Raw genomic sequence first — 13,508 nt, 5'->3', positions numbered from 1 at the left:
CTTTAACTTCAACCGTAATAAAACACTTTCCTTCGACCCTGAAATAGAATGCAGATAGCTATTAAGTCGGAATATCTACTTGGTTGTGGTGGCCCCTGTCAGTGCCAGTATGACTGCTGCAGAATCCAGTCCCGCGGTAATTGGTTGAATCGTCTCGCCGACATCGCTGGCCGTTTTCTAGTTTCTGAGCTACAATCCCATCGCGCATCTCAATTCTCTTCTGACTTGTTGTCTTTTTTTCTCCTTGTCTCTCACTGTTTTCATATTCTACTAGAATGCTTCAAGAAACTGGTGGCTCCGTTCCTCCCAACACCGACCATGTATGTACAACCCCGCGTACCCCGCGGTCGTGTCCCACAAATAGCAGTAGCATTGCTGACGATGTTAGGCTGTCAGTGTATCACTGCCGACGTGGGAAGCCAATGTTGCGTACGAAGAAGGAGAGCAATGGGTTGTAAATAAGATGCAGTGTGGCTACCCTCGGTTCTTCGTCCATCCCATCATTCAAGAGCTTGCCGCAGCAATCGTTTCTCGATTCGGAAACGCGGCGACCGATGCAGCGACTCTATTCCCATCTTTGAACACCGCACGAATCTGCCATTCATTCATCGTATCGAAAATATCGCCCGAAGAAGCACAGAAAGTCCGCGTTCTGGAGTTCGCTCCCACTCAGCAACTGGAAAAAGAGCTTACTACCATCAGTTCCCTGTTGTCTACTGTGATATACCCGAAGGAGTATGCAAAGGTTGCGAAACAAGTGTGGCAACATTCTGGAGACGGCATTTCAAGTAGGCGCGGTGAGTTTTGTCTTGGTGCGTTGAGGGACGATCTTCTTGTCGAGAAGAAGAGTGCCACAACAGAATCGGCGTCTCAATGGATTCACAAGGGTCCTAGGAGATACCAGGGGCGGGGCTCTATAAATGGGCTGGGCAAGAGCGCAGCTCCCTCGAGCCAACCTGCAGAGGGACGTGAATCTGTCCAGTTCATTGAGGAACGTTTTGGACGGAACCTCAGTACATCGCTGGCCAGCCAGGCAAAGATTGCTGTGCGCAGGCGTATAGCAGGTGTATTGACCGCAGACGTGGAATTGAGCGAGGCTCTAGAGAAGACTTCAGAGGAGGGGCGAGTTGCTGGGCTCCAGGAATCGGACGTCTTTCTTTTCCCCACTGGTATGAGCTCGATATTCAACTCACATCGGCTGCTGCTCAAGGCCAGCGGGCCCATGAAGAGTGTCTGTTTCGGGTTTCCCTATATTGACACGCTGAAGATCCTCGAGAAATGGGGCCCCGGCTGTGTCTTTTATGGTCGCGGAGCTTCTGAGGATCTGGATGATTTGGAGTCCCGTCTGGCTGGTGGGGAGAGGCTCTTGGCGGTCTTTACTGAGTTTCCAGGAAACCCCCTCCTCAAAGCTCCCGATCTCAAGCGCATCCGAGCCCTGGCCGACAAGTACGACTTTGCCGTCGTTGTCGATGAGACAGTGGGCAATTTTCTCAATATCAACGTGCTCTCTCATGCAGACATTGTAGTCAGCAGTCTAACGAAGATATTCAGTGGAGACAGCAATGTCATGGGAGGCAGTGCGGTGCTCAACCCACATGGACGATATTACCAACTGTTGAAAAGCACATTCAGCCAGGAGTACGAAGACAATCTGTGGGTAGAGGATGTCGTGTTCCTTGAAAGAAACAGCCGTGACTTTGTCTCCCGTATTGAGAAGATCAACCGCACAACAGAAGACATAACAGCAATGCTGAAGGATTCTCCGCTTGGTAAGTTACCTCTAATTTTTTTGGGTCATATTATCTAACTGTTGCAGTCAAACAAGTGTATTATCCTAAATACAACCCTTCATTGCCGCTATACGACGCATTCCGAACGCCAAACGGTGGTTACGGTGGCCTCTTCTCTGTTACCTTCCATCGCACAGAAGAGGCAGTTGCTTTCTTCGACAATCTAGAAGTTCTCAAGGGTCCTAGCCTCGGGACCAACTTCACACTCAGGTAGGCGTTGCTGTTTCAGCCTCAAGACAGAATGCTGACTGTTTCAGTTGCCCATATACATTGCTAGCGCATTATGGTGAACTTGAATGGGTATGGGTCTCTTTTCCTTCTTTGAGTCTCAAATCCATCTAGCTGACTGGCATGTTTAGGCAGGCTCATTTGGTATAGAATTCGGGCTGGTGAGGATAAGTGTTGGGTTGGAGGATGTGCCAATACTCCGGGCCAAGGTGCAGCAAGCACTAGATGCAGTGGCTGCGGTATCTAGAGAATAGAGCGCCATGCATAGAATAAAATATTCAATACTCGATAGGATTATTTCTTTGAGCGCAGTTGATACACTGGCGTTTCAGGGCAGTCGCCAGTATTTGACGAAATTGCTCAAGCACGCACAAATGGCTTAATTGTCATCATTGACTGACCCTAGATTATACACAGCCAGTTCAGGCCTAGCGAAAGTAGCCAACCGTAGGCCAGTGCGTGCAAATATGATGTGGACAGGCATGAAAACACTGAAAGGCAAGCACAACAAGCTGAGAAGCCCAGAATCTAGCTGGGGCACAAATGGTGTTTAATCGTCATTGCCCGTCGAAATTGGCGGCTGGTTGCGAGACGCGCCCATATCGCCGCTACCTGTTCGTCTCAGAGCCTGTCTCATTGTCTCTATGTTCACGTCGCCGCTAAAGCTGGGGGACACCGGCCTTTGAATAGCAAGGAGCGGGCTGTCTGCACCTCTGGAACGACGATGTGGTGATAATTCCAGACCTTGAAATGAGGTTGAAATACTCGTCGGTGGAGAAGTTCCAAGCCCATGAGAGGAAGCCGGGGAGTGCAAAGGTGAGGGAGACATTTTGCGATACGCTGTAGCCGACTGGATCGGGCTACCCGGGCTTCTTTGAACAGACTCGCTGCTAGCCGCGTAATCGCCCGTTTCAGCATTTTCAGCATTGACAACGTCAGCAAATGAGATGAAGCTCAGGCGCCGAATATCATTGACTTCCGGGCTCTGGCTGGTCGGTTGAGGTTCTTCGGGGTCGCGGACCATCTCAGCATTGTCCATTGAAGGTAATTGCAGGAGCTGATCCGTATGGGGTCCATTCGTGGCAGGCTGGTGTATACTATGAGTGACGATTTCAACTGAATCCGGATCAAGTCCATGGTCGGTAATTGCGGCAGAGGATGCTTCCAACACCGGGGGAATATGGTTCTCTGTTCGGATATGTGAGGGAATTGACGGTGATATTTCAGGTAAAACAATGTCTTCTTGAACACTACGTTCAAATATCAACGATGCAGGCGAATTAGATTGCAGTGGCGATCGGTGGCCTGCGCCTTCCGGTGACGACGGATTCCGTTGGAAGGCCCGTCCTCGTGGAGATGAGAGAACGGTCTCGTTGCTTGGAGCAAGTGTTAACGATTCTGGGCGAACGACACCAGCAGCCACTGCTGGATTAGAATCATAAGTTAACCCCATGTCGATGCCTTGGCCCTGATCGTCACCTTCTTTGACACAATTGCAGCCCCTCGTATTCAACGCTTGTACCGGCTTTATATGCCCAACATTATCCTCAACATGCATCAGATTACTCGATTTCGCTTGCAATGTTGTGTGCGCGCTGTCGCTTTCACTTTTCAATGACTCGTTCATGGTCGAAATCCTCGACTATGCCGGTCTACTAGTTCAATAAAGAGGATCTTGATGAAATTCGGGACTCGGCAATCGAAATAATCAGCCAGGAGAGATTTGGCTCATCAAACACTGGTCCGAAAAGTGAAGCTTTGTTACGAGCGAAGATGGACTCGGCTCATCGGTCGATCGCAGATGGGCAAATGATCCTAATGATATCAGGTCATGAATAATCCACTCTTTACAAAGATATTTTGCGAATCTTCTTCAGGAAAAAGCGCAAAGCTCACGTGTCAGCGAGGTAAGGCCACTGAGCAAACAGCGCCGACGGAAAGCTGAGGGTTATTAGGGCCAGGTATAAGACGCGCAGTCGGCGACTGATATCGGAATGTCAAAAACTATAGGCGCAATTCCTTATAGCAGATATAATACGTTGTCAAGCACCAGGCCTGCTGAAGAGGTACGGGTTATTGTGACAGATAAAGGTCATGACGAGCGGAGACTGGGGATGCTGAGTGCTCAGAGTTGACCTGCGTTGGTCTGATTGAGCAACTCAAGGAGCCACATGACACCTGCCAAGAGAAGCCTGCCTTACCGAGTAGGTATAGTGTGGGTAGCTACGGAGTGGTAAATCCGAATTCAACCTTAGTGCATAGTTATACTGCTTATTAATAATGAACTCAGCGACCATCGCGGAAAAAGTTGACGGCCGGGAGTCTTTTGCCAGCAACCTGTGTCGTTGGGAGTTAGCGAATACCTACTGGAAAAGTCAGAACTCACTCCAGTGCTTCTAGTACGTACATAATTGGCATACTCGGATCTCTTACCAACTCTCCGCCTACTAACTGCTTGTCACAGGTCGTGGACGGTCAAACTGTCTCCTGGTATTCCCTTTTTCTCCCCTTGGCCGCATTTCATCCTCAACGACCTGGGGAACACAATTGAGTATGGCTGCTTTTGTTACGGCCTCTCGGAGGCCCATTTTGTCTTCGCCATTCTTCCTACCTTCCTTCGAAAACCTATCTCTGGAATTGCGACGAAATCAATCTTCTTATCGGCGAACGAAACAACGCCTACGCATCAAGCCGGACGCGTCCTTCGGCCCATCTGTGGACAAGTCTCATGATCATATCATTTACAACCCTCCCTCAAGCTCTCCATCTGTCTACCATACCCCGACAAAATTCCTTCCAACCGACGATGCCCGTCGGACTCTTCGTCCCAACAGTCCAGAAGACACCGACAAACTTCCCGCTGCATTCAAGCCTACAAATCATAAGAAGTATCATTTGACGCCGTCTGACGTGAAAGAGATTCGCAATCTTCGATTAAGCGACCCACTGACTTGGAGTCGAGGGAAACTGGCAAAACGCTTCGATTGCTCGAGGATGTTCATCGCTCATGTTTGCGAAGCGAGCCCACAGAAGAAGGAAATGCAAAAGCAGGTTTTGGAAGCCATCAAGTCAAGATGGGGCGCAAAGCGTCGGATGGCCAGGGAAGATCGCCAACTGCGGAAAGAAGCCTGGGGCCGCGACGAATAGCTTATCTGCTTCGCTTCGCTCAGCAGTCAAGTATCAGTTGAATGTTTGGTTGTACAGTAGTAGTTGCCAGGATTATTTAGCCAGGGCCTGCATGTATTTTATTCCTATTTTCTTCCAAAAATACCTACCGTCTTCATTCTTACATAAATAATATGTGACGAGCGAATCATAGGCTTCTCATTACTAGATGGAGATTTGCACTTGGTACCTTAGTGGTAGTAGATAGGAGGGTGCCAGTGCGCTTAGCTACGGCTGTCGGGGATTGCCGTTAGGTAAACCCACCCAAGAAGTGGCATGCATGCCGCCGCAGAAATCACGACAGGACAATGCCCCTCCTCTGCCGCATCACTGCTTCACTTCAAAGAAACAGGCCTTGCCTTTCATCCGCATTCTCTAGCTGCTATCAGACTTCACTGCGAAGCGGCACTTTCTGGAACATACGTCAGTTATCGTCCCTCCGCCCATTCTACGGACATATCAGCGACCACAAAATGGCACCTCAACTCGAGCCTTTTTTCAAGCAGTACGTATCGTGGAATGCATTCCCCGTCAAGTACCTAAACTGATAATTGCAGGGTCGATGATTTGTCTAGCTCATTCATCGAGCGTAAGTCTGCATCTAGGTTTGACCCTCAGACTTCAATGCTGACAGGACTAGGTCTGCGCAAAGCTGTCGCGATTCCCTCTGTTTCTGCGCAAGATGAAAACCGTAAGGATGTCTTCAAGGTATGGCCACCGTCCAAATTACCGACGTGGCTAACTTGTTAGATGGGCGAGTTCCTCGCCTCTGAACTTGAAGCCCTGGGAGCTGAAGTCCATCAAAGACCTCTCGGTAAACAGCCAGGAAAGGAGCACCTCGACCTTCCTCCAGTGGTAATTGCACGGTATGGAAACGACAAAAACAAACGTACTATCCTAGTATACGGTCACTACGATGTCCAGCCCGCGCTCAAGGAAGATGGCTGGGCTACGGAGCCTTTCGAGCTCACCGTTGACGACAAAGGAAGGATGTTCGGTCGCGGGGCTACCGACGACAAGGGACCAGTTTTGGGCTGGTTGAACGTCATCGAAGCTCACAAGAAAGCTGGAGTTGAGCTACCCGTCAACCTGCTCTGCTGTTTCGAAGGCATGGAGGAGTATGGTTCTGAGGGCTTGGAGGAGTTCATTCATTCCGAAAGTAAGGGTTTCTTCAAGGATGCAGATGCCGTATGCATATCGGACAACTACTGGCTGGGGACCGAAAAGCCCTGTTTGACCTACGGTCTTCGAGGATGCAACTATTACTCCGTCAGCGTCTCCGGCCCTGCTCAGGATCTTCACAGCGGTGTCTTTGGTGGCTCTGCGCATGAACCGATGACAGACCTTGTCAACGTCTTGTCGAAACTTGTGGATCCGCAGGGCAACATCCTAATCCCCGGCATCATGGATCTTGTCGAGCCGGTCACAGAAGAGGAAAAGTCACTCTACACTAATATCAGCTACACCATGGACAACCTCCACGAGTCTTTGGGTAGCGAAACCAGCATTCATCCCACCAAAGAGAGAACACTCATGGCTCGCTGGAGGTTCCCATCTTTGTCTATTCACGGTGTCGAGGGCGCATACTCCGCGCCTGGCGCCAAAACCGTCATTCCAGCAAAAGTGATTGGCAAATTCTCTATTCGAACTGTGCCAAACATGGAGAGCGCGGATGTAAACAAGCTAGTGTTTGATTATATCAAGTCGGAGTTCGCCAAATTGAACAGCAAGAACAAGCTCGATGTTTGGTTGCAGCATGACGGGAAATGGTGGGTTGCTAGCCCCAAGCACTGGAATTTCTCGGCTGCAAGCAAAGCCGTCGAGCAAGTATTCGGAGTCGAGCCAGACATGACTCGAGAGGGTGGAAGGTAAGTCCAGCCTTTAAGTCTATTTATTTTTCAAAGCTTACAAGTGTAGCATTCCAATTACCTTGACTTTCGAAGAGGCGACCGGTAAGAACGTCTTGCTTTTGCCGATGGGCAGCTCAACCGATGCCGCGCATTCTATCAACGAGAAGCTTGACAAGAGGAATTATATTGAAGGAATCAAGCTGCTTGGCGCATACCTGCATTACGTTGCAGAAGAGCCTACAGCGTAGTCAAATCTATAGTCTCACAGATACTGTCGATTTATTTCATTACAAATGTAGAAGAAAAAGGAATCCAGAAATTGCTAATCATCACACCGTAGATAATCCTGTAGACACCCACCCCGTTCTGCGCCATCCAAGTCACCCATATATAAGTAGTATCTCGCAACCGTCCGAAAGATTAAAAAAAAAAAAAAAAAAAAAAACATATACAATCATGTGCAAAGCATCAAGTGCGCGTTTAGGCTTATGCAACCGCAGCAGTGTTGACAACCTTATTGAACCCGCCGGCCACCGTCTTCGTGATGTCCTCGTTCTTGTGAGGAAGGAGGGACAGAGTGTAGGCGACATCATTCCATTGCCGTTCGGTCTCGCATCTCGGCAGTCGGGCGGCGAGTTTCTCTGCCAATTGACGGGCATGTTTTTCCTTTGAATCACATGTTAGAGGGAAGTTGCTGCAGCGAATTAGAAGCATAGTACTAACCTTCTCGATGAAGCCAATCAGGAATTTGACAATTCGTCTCAGGGCGCCCTCCTCAAAGTTGCGCTCTGCGCTGAGGAGACTGAACATATCCACAAAGTGGTTATAGACGGCGTTATCCTTGCCTGCCAGCTCTGTGAAGAACATGCGAGACAAGTCTGCTATCTTCTTGTCGTCGTCTTCCAAGCACTTGGCCATTTCACCCAGTTGACCTTTGACCTTGACCTGACCAGCCAGGATGAGGAATGTAAGAGTCATCAGACAAGTACGCTTAACAGAAGCGTCATCATCGTTGAGTCGGCGGTATAGGAAGTCCGTGTTCTCATCGATAAGGTGGTTGAAGCACACCGCCATGTCACCAAGAGCAATAACGGCGTTGCTCCGTACAATCGGGTCCTCCGAGCGCTCCATAATGGTAATAAGAAGGGGAAGGTTCTTCTCACAGTACTCGGCTGATACACACATCAGCTTGGCCATACAAATGGTTGCTGCTGCCTGAAGGTTGCGATCAGAGTATGTGTTGTTGTTCGCACAAATCTCAGCAACCAAGGGGCCAAAGTTCGACAGAAGTGAATTCTCGCCATATAACAGCTCTCTCTCACGAATGTGGGCCATGGCCTCTGTAAAGTCATCTTCAGTTGTGCCGCCGATGAGATCCAGCTCGTCCGCCTCAGCGCCCTCTTCATCATTCTGGGCTGTGGCAAGGGGCTTGTTCTTTTCTTGCTCTGCCTTTCGGCGCTTAAAGTCCAGTTCACACAATTCTAGATGTACAATCTGTTTGATAGCAATGTGGCCAACGACAAACAAAAGTTGAGACAGCGCGGCTGAAGAGGTTTTTTGCCCTGAGCTGGACTTTTCGCTGGAAGCTGTCCCAGGCCGTTGCTCTTCATCGTTATCAAAGTGACTTGAAGATGGACGTTGCGCCTGCGGTTGGAAAACAGACCTTGTCTTTCGCTTGACAATGTCGGAGCAGAGAACATCTGGGTGTTTCGACAGTGCATATATGGCGCTGATGGCTTGCTCGGCTACCCCATACCATTCTTTACTGTCCGAAACAGATTCGACGATGGCCGCGAGCTTTGTGAGCACGGCATGGTCGTTTGATAGCTTGGATATGCTCGACTCCTTGGACTTTGCTTGGCGGCCTGGGACCATTCGTCTCAAGGCAATGCACGTATACTTGGCAAGAATGAGATCGGATCTTCCAAGACTTCCGAGACCGATCCTGAGCATGATTTCAATCTCCTTGATGACAACTTCAGGATCTGCCAAGGCAATCATGCCCAGGACAATGATGGAACCGCGGCGCTGGGTCTTGGAAATTTCCTTTCTTTGCACGCCGTATACTTGCCACAGCTTGGCAATGACACCCTCTGATATATGGCCAGCTTTCATCATAGTGCTAAGTAATTGCTCAAGGCATGTAAGCTCAGCGGGAGTCGCACCGAAGGTGAGACTGATCATGTTTCGGGCGATATAGTTCGCAGCATCGTTGGGGCTGAATTGGTCCGGTGCTTCGAAGAAGAGTCCTTTATAACAGTCAATCAGGTGAGTCTGAACTCCTTTGCCTTCGTCACTGTTGCCCTTGGTCCAAATGAGCCTCAGCATCCGCCGAATACCGGTGCGAGCAGTTTCGACTTTGTATGCATCCAGCATGACGAAGAAGTCCATTGCCTCAATAGCCTCACTTTTGTTCTTTGAAGAGAGGAGTTGGCAGACGACGGTTGACCCTGTGTGAAGGACCTCGATAAAGCGGATGGCTTCGTTGTAGTATTTTCGAGTAAGCTGTAGTCGCGCAAGCAATTCTGACGTGGCGGCCTGCTCCGTAGCCTTCTTGATTGCTACCGCTTTCTCCTCCTCTGTCATGCGCGGTGCTTTTGATGGTGACTCGTCCGGCAGTTGTGTCGCTTCGTCGTAAAGCTCACTGTCCATATTTGATACATCGCCGGCATCGAACCCCGGAGTCTCTGGCGGCCTCAACGCGTTTAGTTCGGCGTCTACAGCATCAAGACGCTCTGTCCACTCCTTGAGAGAGAGTTGTCCGCCGTGCATAACGCTGAAAGGGTGTGTGGAAACCAATTTCCCAAGCAACTTGATCGCGTTCCTCCGCACATTGCTACTCTTGTCCTCAAGACTCCTTGCCGCTAGTTCCGCTGCTGCTTGCCGGCGCTTAGGGAATTTCTGTTCGAGGTCGCATATTTTCATGTAGACCTGAATAGCTCGGCAACGGCAGTAGGGGTTGATATCAAGGAAGCGCTCTTCCAGGACATCGAAGAATGTGTTGATCTGTGTTTTGGAGTTGTCTGTCCGCTCTTCTTGTTTGCTCAAGTCGGCAATGAGGTTTCCGCAAACTTCAACTACAGCGCACCGCAGAGTATACGACTAGAGGGCGTTAGGCTGTTCTTGGTACACACGATGGGGGCCAAATACCTCGCTATCAAGCTGTTTTGCTAGAAGGATCATCTGCTTGATAATAAGTCTCGGTGCGAGTTCTGAAAGCTTGACGATGAATGCAGAGACCGACTTCGGGCCTCGCGTATCGTTCGAGTTGAATTCCTTGTTTCCGAGTTCCCTATCCAATGGTTAGCAAATGGAATGAACCAAATCCTACAGATTCAATACTTTAGGATCTCATCTGAAAGTTGTGGGTAGTCATATTGTTCGGCCAGAATATGCAGGAACTCCGCCATAGGCTCTGACAGGTGTTCGAAGTAGGTCAAGCTCTGTACAATCGAAGTTTGGGCACCTATTCGACTGTCAGTACTTCGCGCCTTCGCAGTCTTGCGACAGAGCTTACCAAAAGCGTGGCCGTGATGCTTGACTGCAATACATAGGACCTTGAAAGCGTGCATCCTGATCGCCATACTCTTCACCCGCTGCTCGCTTTCCAGGATAAGATAGCTCGAGCGAGTAAACAAATTGATAAAGGTATCGCGATCCGACGTAGTCAGGAATATTTTGCCGAGCTTGAGCTTCATGACCTTGCACATCGTTTCCATAGATACCTGAATTTGAGCGGTTCCATCCCAGTTGCTGTCCTTGGTGGCTTTTGACCTTCCCGACTTACCGGTTCCTCTACGGGCAGGCGCAGATTCTGCTGGCTTTTCTGCCGCCTTCAACTCAACCGCGGAGAGCGCCCACTGGAGAATGAAGCCATACATCTCCAGGAGCTCCTTGTGGTGTTGGATGCTGTCCTGCTCATCGGATTCGAGGTCTCCATGGATAATGTCAGCTTCCACAGACAGGCCGGATACTATCAAGTCGAGAAGCTTGCTTAGGGATTTCGTCGGGAGAGAGGTGGAATATCTGTAGAAATTCAAAAGTTCAGAATTGGGACCAAATGGGCCAACACAAGGCTCGGGATTAGGGGCGAAGGCGCACTTTAGAAGAAACTGCAAGGAGTCAAAGAAAGATGCTCTGGCTAATCCTTCCGGATTTTCGGCCACTGCATCCACAATCGAGTTCAATACATTGTCGATGACTGCGCTGGAGAGCTGTTCGGGCTCTGTCTCATAGTCCAGTAGTTCCGAGTCGGCTTCGGGGGTCGGTACAGAGGCCGGGTCGCTCAAGTAGTATTTGAGCGAATCGTTGATGTCAAACTGGATCCGGTCTTCCATGTTGGAGACAACAAGGGGATCCTCGAAGGGTTATAGGCGAGGAATATCGCTACGATGGCGGCGTGGTTGTCGCGGGGTTGGCGTGCGAGCGTCTGGAGAGCGGAAAACCAAGTGACGATGTGCGGGCGGCGCTCCATTTGTTTGTATCTTTCCCCTTCCGGTTGTTATTTTTCCTGGCAACAGGTCCCTCTGGAAGGCGGAGTGGTTATTGTATTTCCTGACAGTTATCTCTTTCTTCCATTCTATTGGTTGAATAAGACAGTACATGTTCGTGATGGTATTTCGCAGCCACCTTTGTCATCGTATCGCCGGAGATAAACAACACTATACCGCTCTCGGACACATTGCATGCCGCTTTGACGAAGATTTATCGAGATTCGCTTTCATGTCACTCATGACGCTAGATTCTTTGACGATGCCATTCTAGACACGACTCCAGATTCCTCTTCGCGTTGTTCGCTTTCTAAGTCAAACTTTTCTTACTTCCTCTCCTTCTTATTCCAGCAACTTTCATGATCGAATGCGACTCGGTCATCCAACGCTTCTCCCCTCACAGCGATTCTCCCTCCGTCGGCGCCGGGCCCAAGTCTATGCTCCACGCGACCTCCACGAACCCCTGAGCCTCAGCAACTTTGACCGATGTTACACCCATTGAAATATGCCCAGGAAACTGGCGCACCAACAGAAGGTGGCCAACGGGTAGAACCTTACCAGGAACATGACCATGAAGGGGAAGAGGAGGAAATAGACGAGGTTGTTATGGAAGACATGAGGAAACTGGAGGACACTTTTCCCGGCATCTCAGATCGCTTCCGGCTGGTAAACAGAATTGGTGAAGGTATGGTTGCCCTGCAGAAAAGTTCAAGCATTGCAATCGCTTGACTAACTCCACGAATCTGGTCAATAGGTACATTTTCTACAGTATACAAGGCCGAAGATTTACTCTATGATCAATATAGAAACGACTGGGACATGCTTCAGGACAGCCAAAGCGATGAATGGAGCAACCCGCCCTCGAAACGGCGTCGAGTCGAAGGAGATGATGGTACTACAATGTCTGTTCGACACAAGAAAACACGATACGTTGCGTTAAAGAAGATCTATGTTACGAGCAGCCCGCTCCGCATTCAAAATGAACTAGAACTATTACACGATCTCCGTGGCTGCCGGTCTGTCTGCCCTCTAATAACTGCATTCCGTCATCAAGATCAGGTCGTCGCGGTCTTGCCGTTTTTCCCACACACGGACTTTCGGCTTCAATACAGGACGTTTTTGGTAGCGGATATGCGCCACTATTTTCGATCATTGTTCACTGCATTACACTCCGTTCATAAGCACGACATACTACACCGTGACATCAAGCCAACAAACTTCTTGTACAACCCGGACTTGCGAGAAGGTGTCTTGGTTGATTTTGGTCTGGCGGAGCGTGAGGGTTCCGAGTATACGGGAACCTGCCTATGCACGAGTGCAAGCTACATGCGTCGAACACGATACACCCAAAGCTACCATTATACCCACTGTGCTCCATCTGGTCTCGCCGTAGGCTATCCAAAGAGCGACTCTCGTCCATCAAGACGTGCCAACCGTGCCGGGACGCGAGGTTTCCGTGCTCCAGAAGTTCTCTTCAAATGCACATCCCAGACAACCAAAATCGACATGTGGTCAGCAGGCGTGATCCTCTTAACATTACTCGGTCGCCGCTTTCCTTTCTTTAACTCCGCCGACGACGTGGACGCCTTGATAGAAATGGCAAGCATATTCGGCACACGGCGCATGAAGAACGCAGCCGCCATGCACGGGCAGATTTTTGAAACCAATATCCCAACAATCGGCGAGAAGGGTTATAGCTGGGAAAAGCTTGTCAAGTGGTCAAGCTGTGTAGAGGAACTAACGGAGAGCGAGAAGCAAGCCACCCGTCTGTTGGGCGGGCTGATGGAGTTGGACCCGTCGAAGCGTCTCAGTGCCAAGGAGGCGATGCAGCACGAATTCTTCACTAGCCCTATTGACCACGATGTCGAATGGGGAGGGCCTGAAGATAGCGCTGACAGCGGAAGGGAAGAAGAGGGCGATAAAGCTGGCGACGAGGACGAAGATGATGAAGACGAGGTGGACATGGTATAGACCTTTTAATGATA

The 13,508-nt window shown here is 49.8% G+C and overlaps 6 protein-coding genes across 6 annotated transcripts; 4 read left to right on the top strand and 2 right to left on the bottom strand.

Moving 5' to 3' along the window:
- Positions 1-87: 87 nt before the first annotated feature.
- Positions 88-2,420, top strand: BDV14DRAFT_151010 (cystathionine gamma-synthase). The gene is made up of 5 exons (XM_073766562.1): positions 88-320; positions 389-1,769; positions 1,817-2,000; positions 2,048-2,090; positions 2,150-2,420. Exons 1-5 carry the CDS (start codon positions 276-278, stop codon positions 2,270-2,272), a joined length of 1,776 nt encoding a protein of 591 aa, XP_073622939.1. The 5' UTR covers positions 88-275; the 3' UTR covers positions 2,273-2,420.
- On the bottom strand, positions 2,202-3,829 carry BDV14DRAFT_151033 (uncharacterized protein). The gene has a single exon (XM_073766563.1). The coding sequence runs from the start codon at positions 3,643-3,645 to the stop codon at positions 2,569-2,571; it is 1,077 nt and encodes a 358-aa protein (XP_073622938.1). The 5' UTR covers positions 3,646-3,829; the 3' UTR covers positions 2,202-2,568.
- A 509-nt stretch (positions 3,830-4,338) lies between these two features.
- On the top strand, positions 4,339-5,298 carry BDV14DRAFT_183598 (mitochondrial 54S ribosomal protein mL58). Its single transcript, XM_073770389.1, has one exon. It carries the CDS (start codon positions 4,572-4,574, stop codon positions 5,163-5,165), a length of 594 nt encoding a protein of 197 aa, XP_073622937.1. The 5' UTR covers positions 4,339-4,571; the 3' UTR covers positions 5,166-5,298.
- A 138-nt stretch (positions 5,299-5,436) lies between these two features.
- BDV14DRAFT_183596 (M20 family dipeptidase) lies at positions 5,437-7,498 on the top strand. The gene is made up of 5 exons (XM_073770388.1): positions 5,437-5,688; positions 5,741-5,772; positions 5,824-5,891; positions 5,934-7,051; positions 7,101-7,498. Exons 1-5 carry the CDS (start codon positions 5,492-5,494, stop codon positions 7,279-7,281), a joined length of 1,596 nt encoding a protein of 531 aa, XP_073622936.1. The 5' UTR covers positions 5,437-5,491; the 3' UTR covers positions 7,282-7,498.
- On the bottom strand, positions 7,456-11,494 carry BDV14DRAFT_183593 (condensin subunit YCS4). Its single transcript, XM_073770387.1, has 6 exons — positions 11,135-11,494; positions 10,551-11,059; positions 10,376-10,499; positions 10,184-10,325; positions 7,757-10,135; positions 7,456-7,699 (listed from the first exon to the last, which is right to left on the bottom strand). Exons 1-6 carry the CDS (start codon positions 11,368-11,370, stop codon positions 7,520-7,522), a joined length of 3,570 nt encoding a protein of 1,189 aa, XP_073622935.1. The 5' UTR covers positions 11,371-11,494; the 3' UTR covers positions 7,456-7,519.
- Positions 11,495-12,028: 534 nt separating this feature from the next.
- Positions 12,029-13,494, top strand: BDV14DRAFT_193339 (serine/threonine protein kinase CDC7; the record flags this gene model as incomplete). The annotated part of the gene is made up of 3 exons (XM_073771766.1): positions 12,029-12,058; positions 12,109-12,208; positions 12,278-13,494. 3 exons carry the CDS (start codon positions 12,029-12,031, stop codon positions 13,492-13,494), a joined length of 1,347 nt encoding a protein of 448 aa, XP_073622934.1.
- Between the last annotated feature and the right edge of the window lie 14 nt (positions 13,495-13,508).

The sequence above is a fragment of the Aspergillus stella-maris genome (genome assembly GCF_047715825.1).
Source record: "Aspergillus stella-maris strain CBS 113639 unplaced genomic scaffold BDV14scaffold_89, whole genome shotgun sequence".
Taxonomy (NCBI): domain Eukaryota; kingdom Fungi; phylum Ascomycota; class Eurotiomycetes; order Eurotiales; family Aspergillaceae; genus Aspergillus; species Aspergillus stella-maris.
This window is presented reverse-complemented; position numbering and strand designations above follow the sequence as displayed.

Coding starts and splice junctions, on each gene's coding strand:
- BDV14DRAFT_151010 (XM_073766562.1), top strand. CDS start 276: ATGCTTCAAGAAACTGGTGGCTCCGTTCCTCCCAACACCGACCAT. Junction 1,770..1,816: donor GCTGAAGGATTCTCCGCTTG/GTAAGTTACCTC, acceptor TAACTGTTGCAG/TCAAACAAGTGTATTATCCT. Junction 2,091..2,149: donor ATTATGGTGAACTTGAATGG/GTATGGGTCTCT, acceptor TGGCATGTTTAG/GCAGGCTCATTTGGTATAGA.
- BDV14DRAFT_151033 (XM_073766563.1), bottom strand. CDS start 3,645: ATGAACGAGTCATTGAAAAGTGAAAGCGACAGCGCGCACACAACATTG.
- BDV14DRAFT_183598 (XM_073770389.1), top strand. CDS start 4,572: ATGGCTGCTTTTGTTACGGCCTCTCGGAGGCCCATTTTGTCTTCGCCA.
- BDV14DRAFT_183596 (XM_073770388.1), top strand. CDS start 5,492: ATGCCCCTCCTCTGCCGCATCACTGCTTCACTTCAAAGAAACAGGCCT. Junction 5,689..5,740: donor CTCGAGCCTTTTTTCAAGCA/GTACGTATCGTG, acceptor TGATAATTGCAG/GGTCGATGATTTGTCTAGCT. Junction 7,052..7,100: donor ATGACTCGAGAGGGTGGAAG/GTAAGTCCAGCC, acceptor TTACAAGTGTAG/CATTCCAATTACCTTGACTT.
- BDV14DRAFT_183593 (XM_073770387.1), bottom strand. CDS start 11,370: ATGGAAGACCGGATCCAGTTTGACATCAACGATTCGCTCAAATACTAC. Junction 11,060..11,134: donor TCCTTGCAGTTTCTTCTAAA/GTGCGCCTTCGC, acceptor GAATTTCTACAG/ATATTCCACCTCTCTCCCGA. Junction 10,136..10,183: donor CAAAACAGCTTGATAGCGAG/GTATTTGGCCCC, acceptor AACGCCCTCTAG/TCGTATACTCTGCGGTGCGC.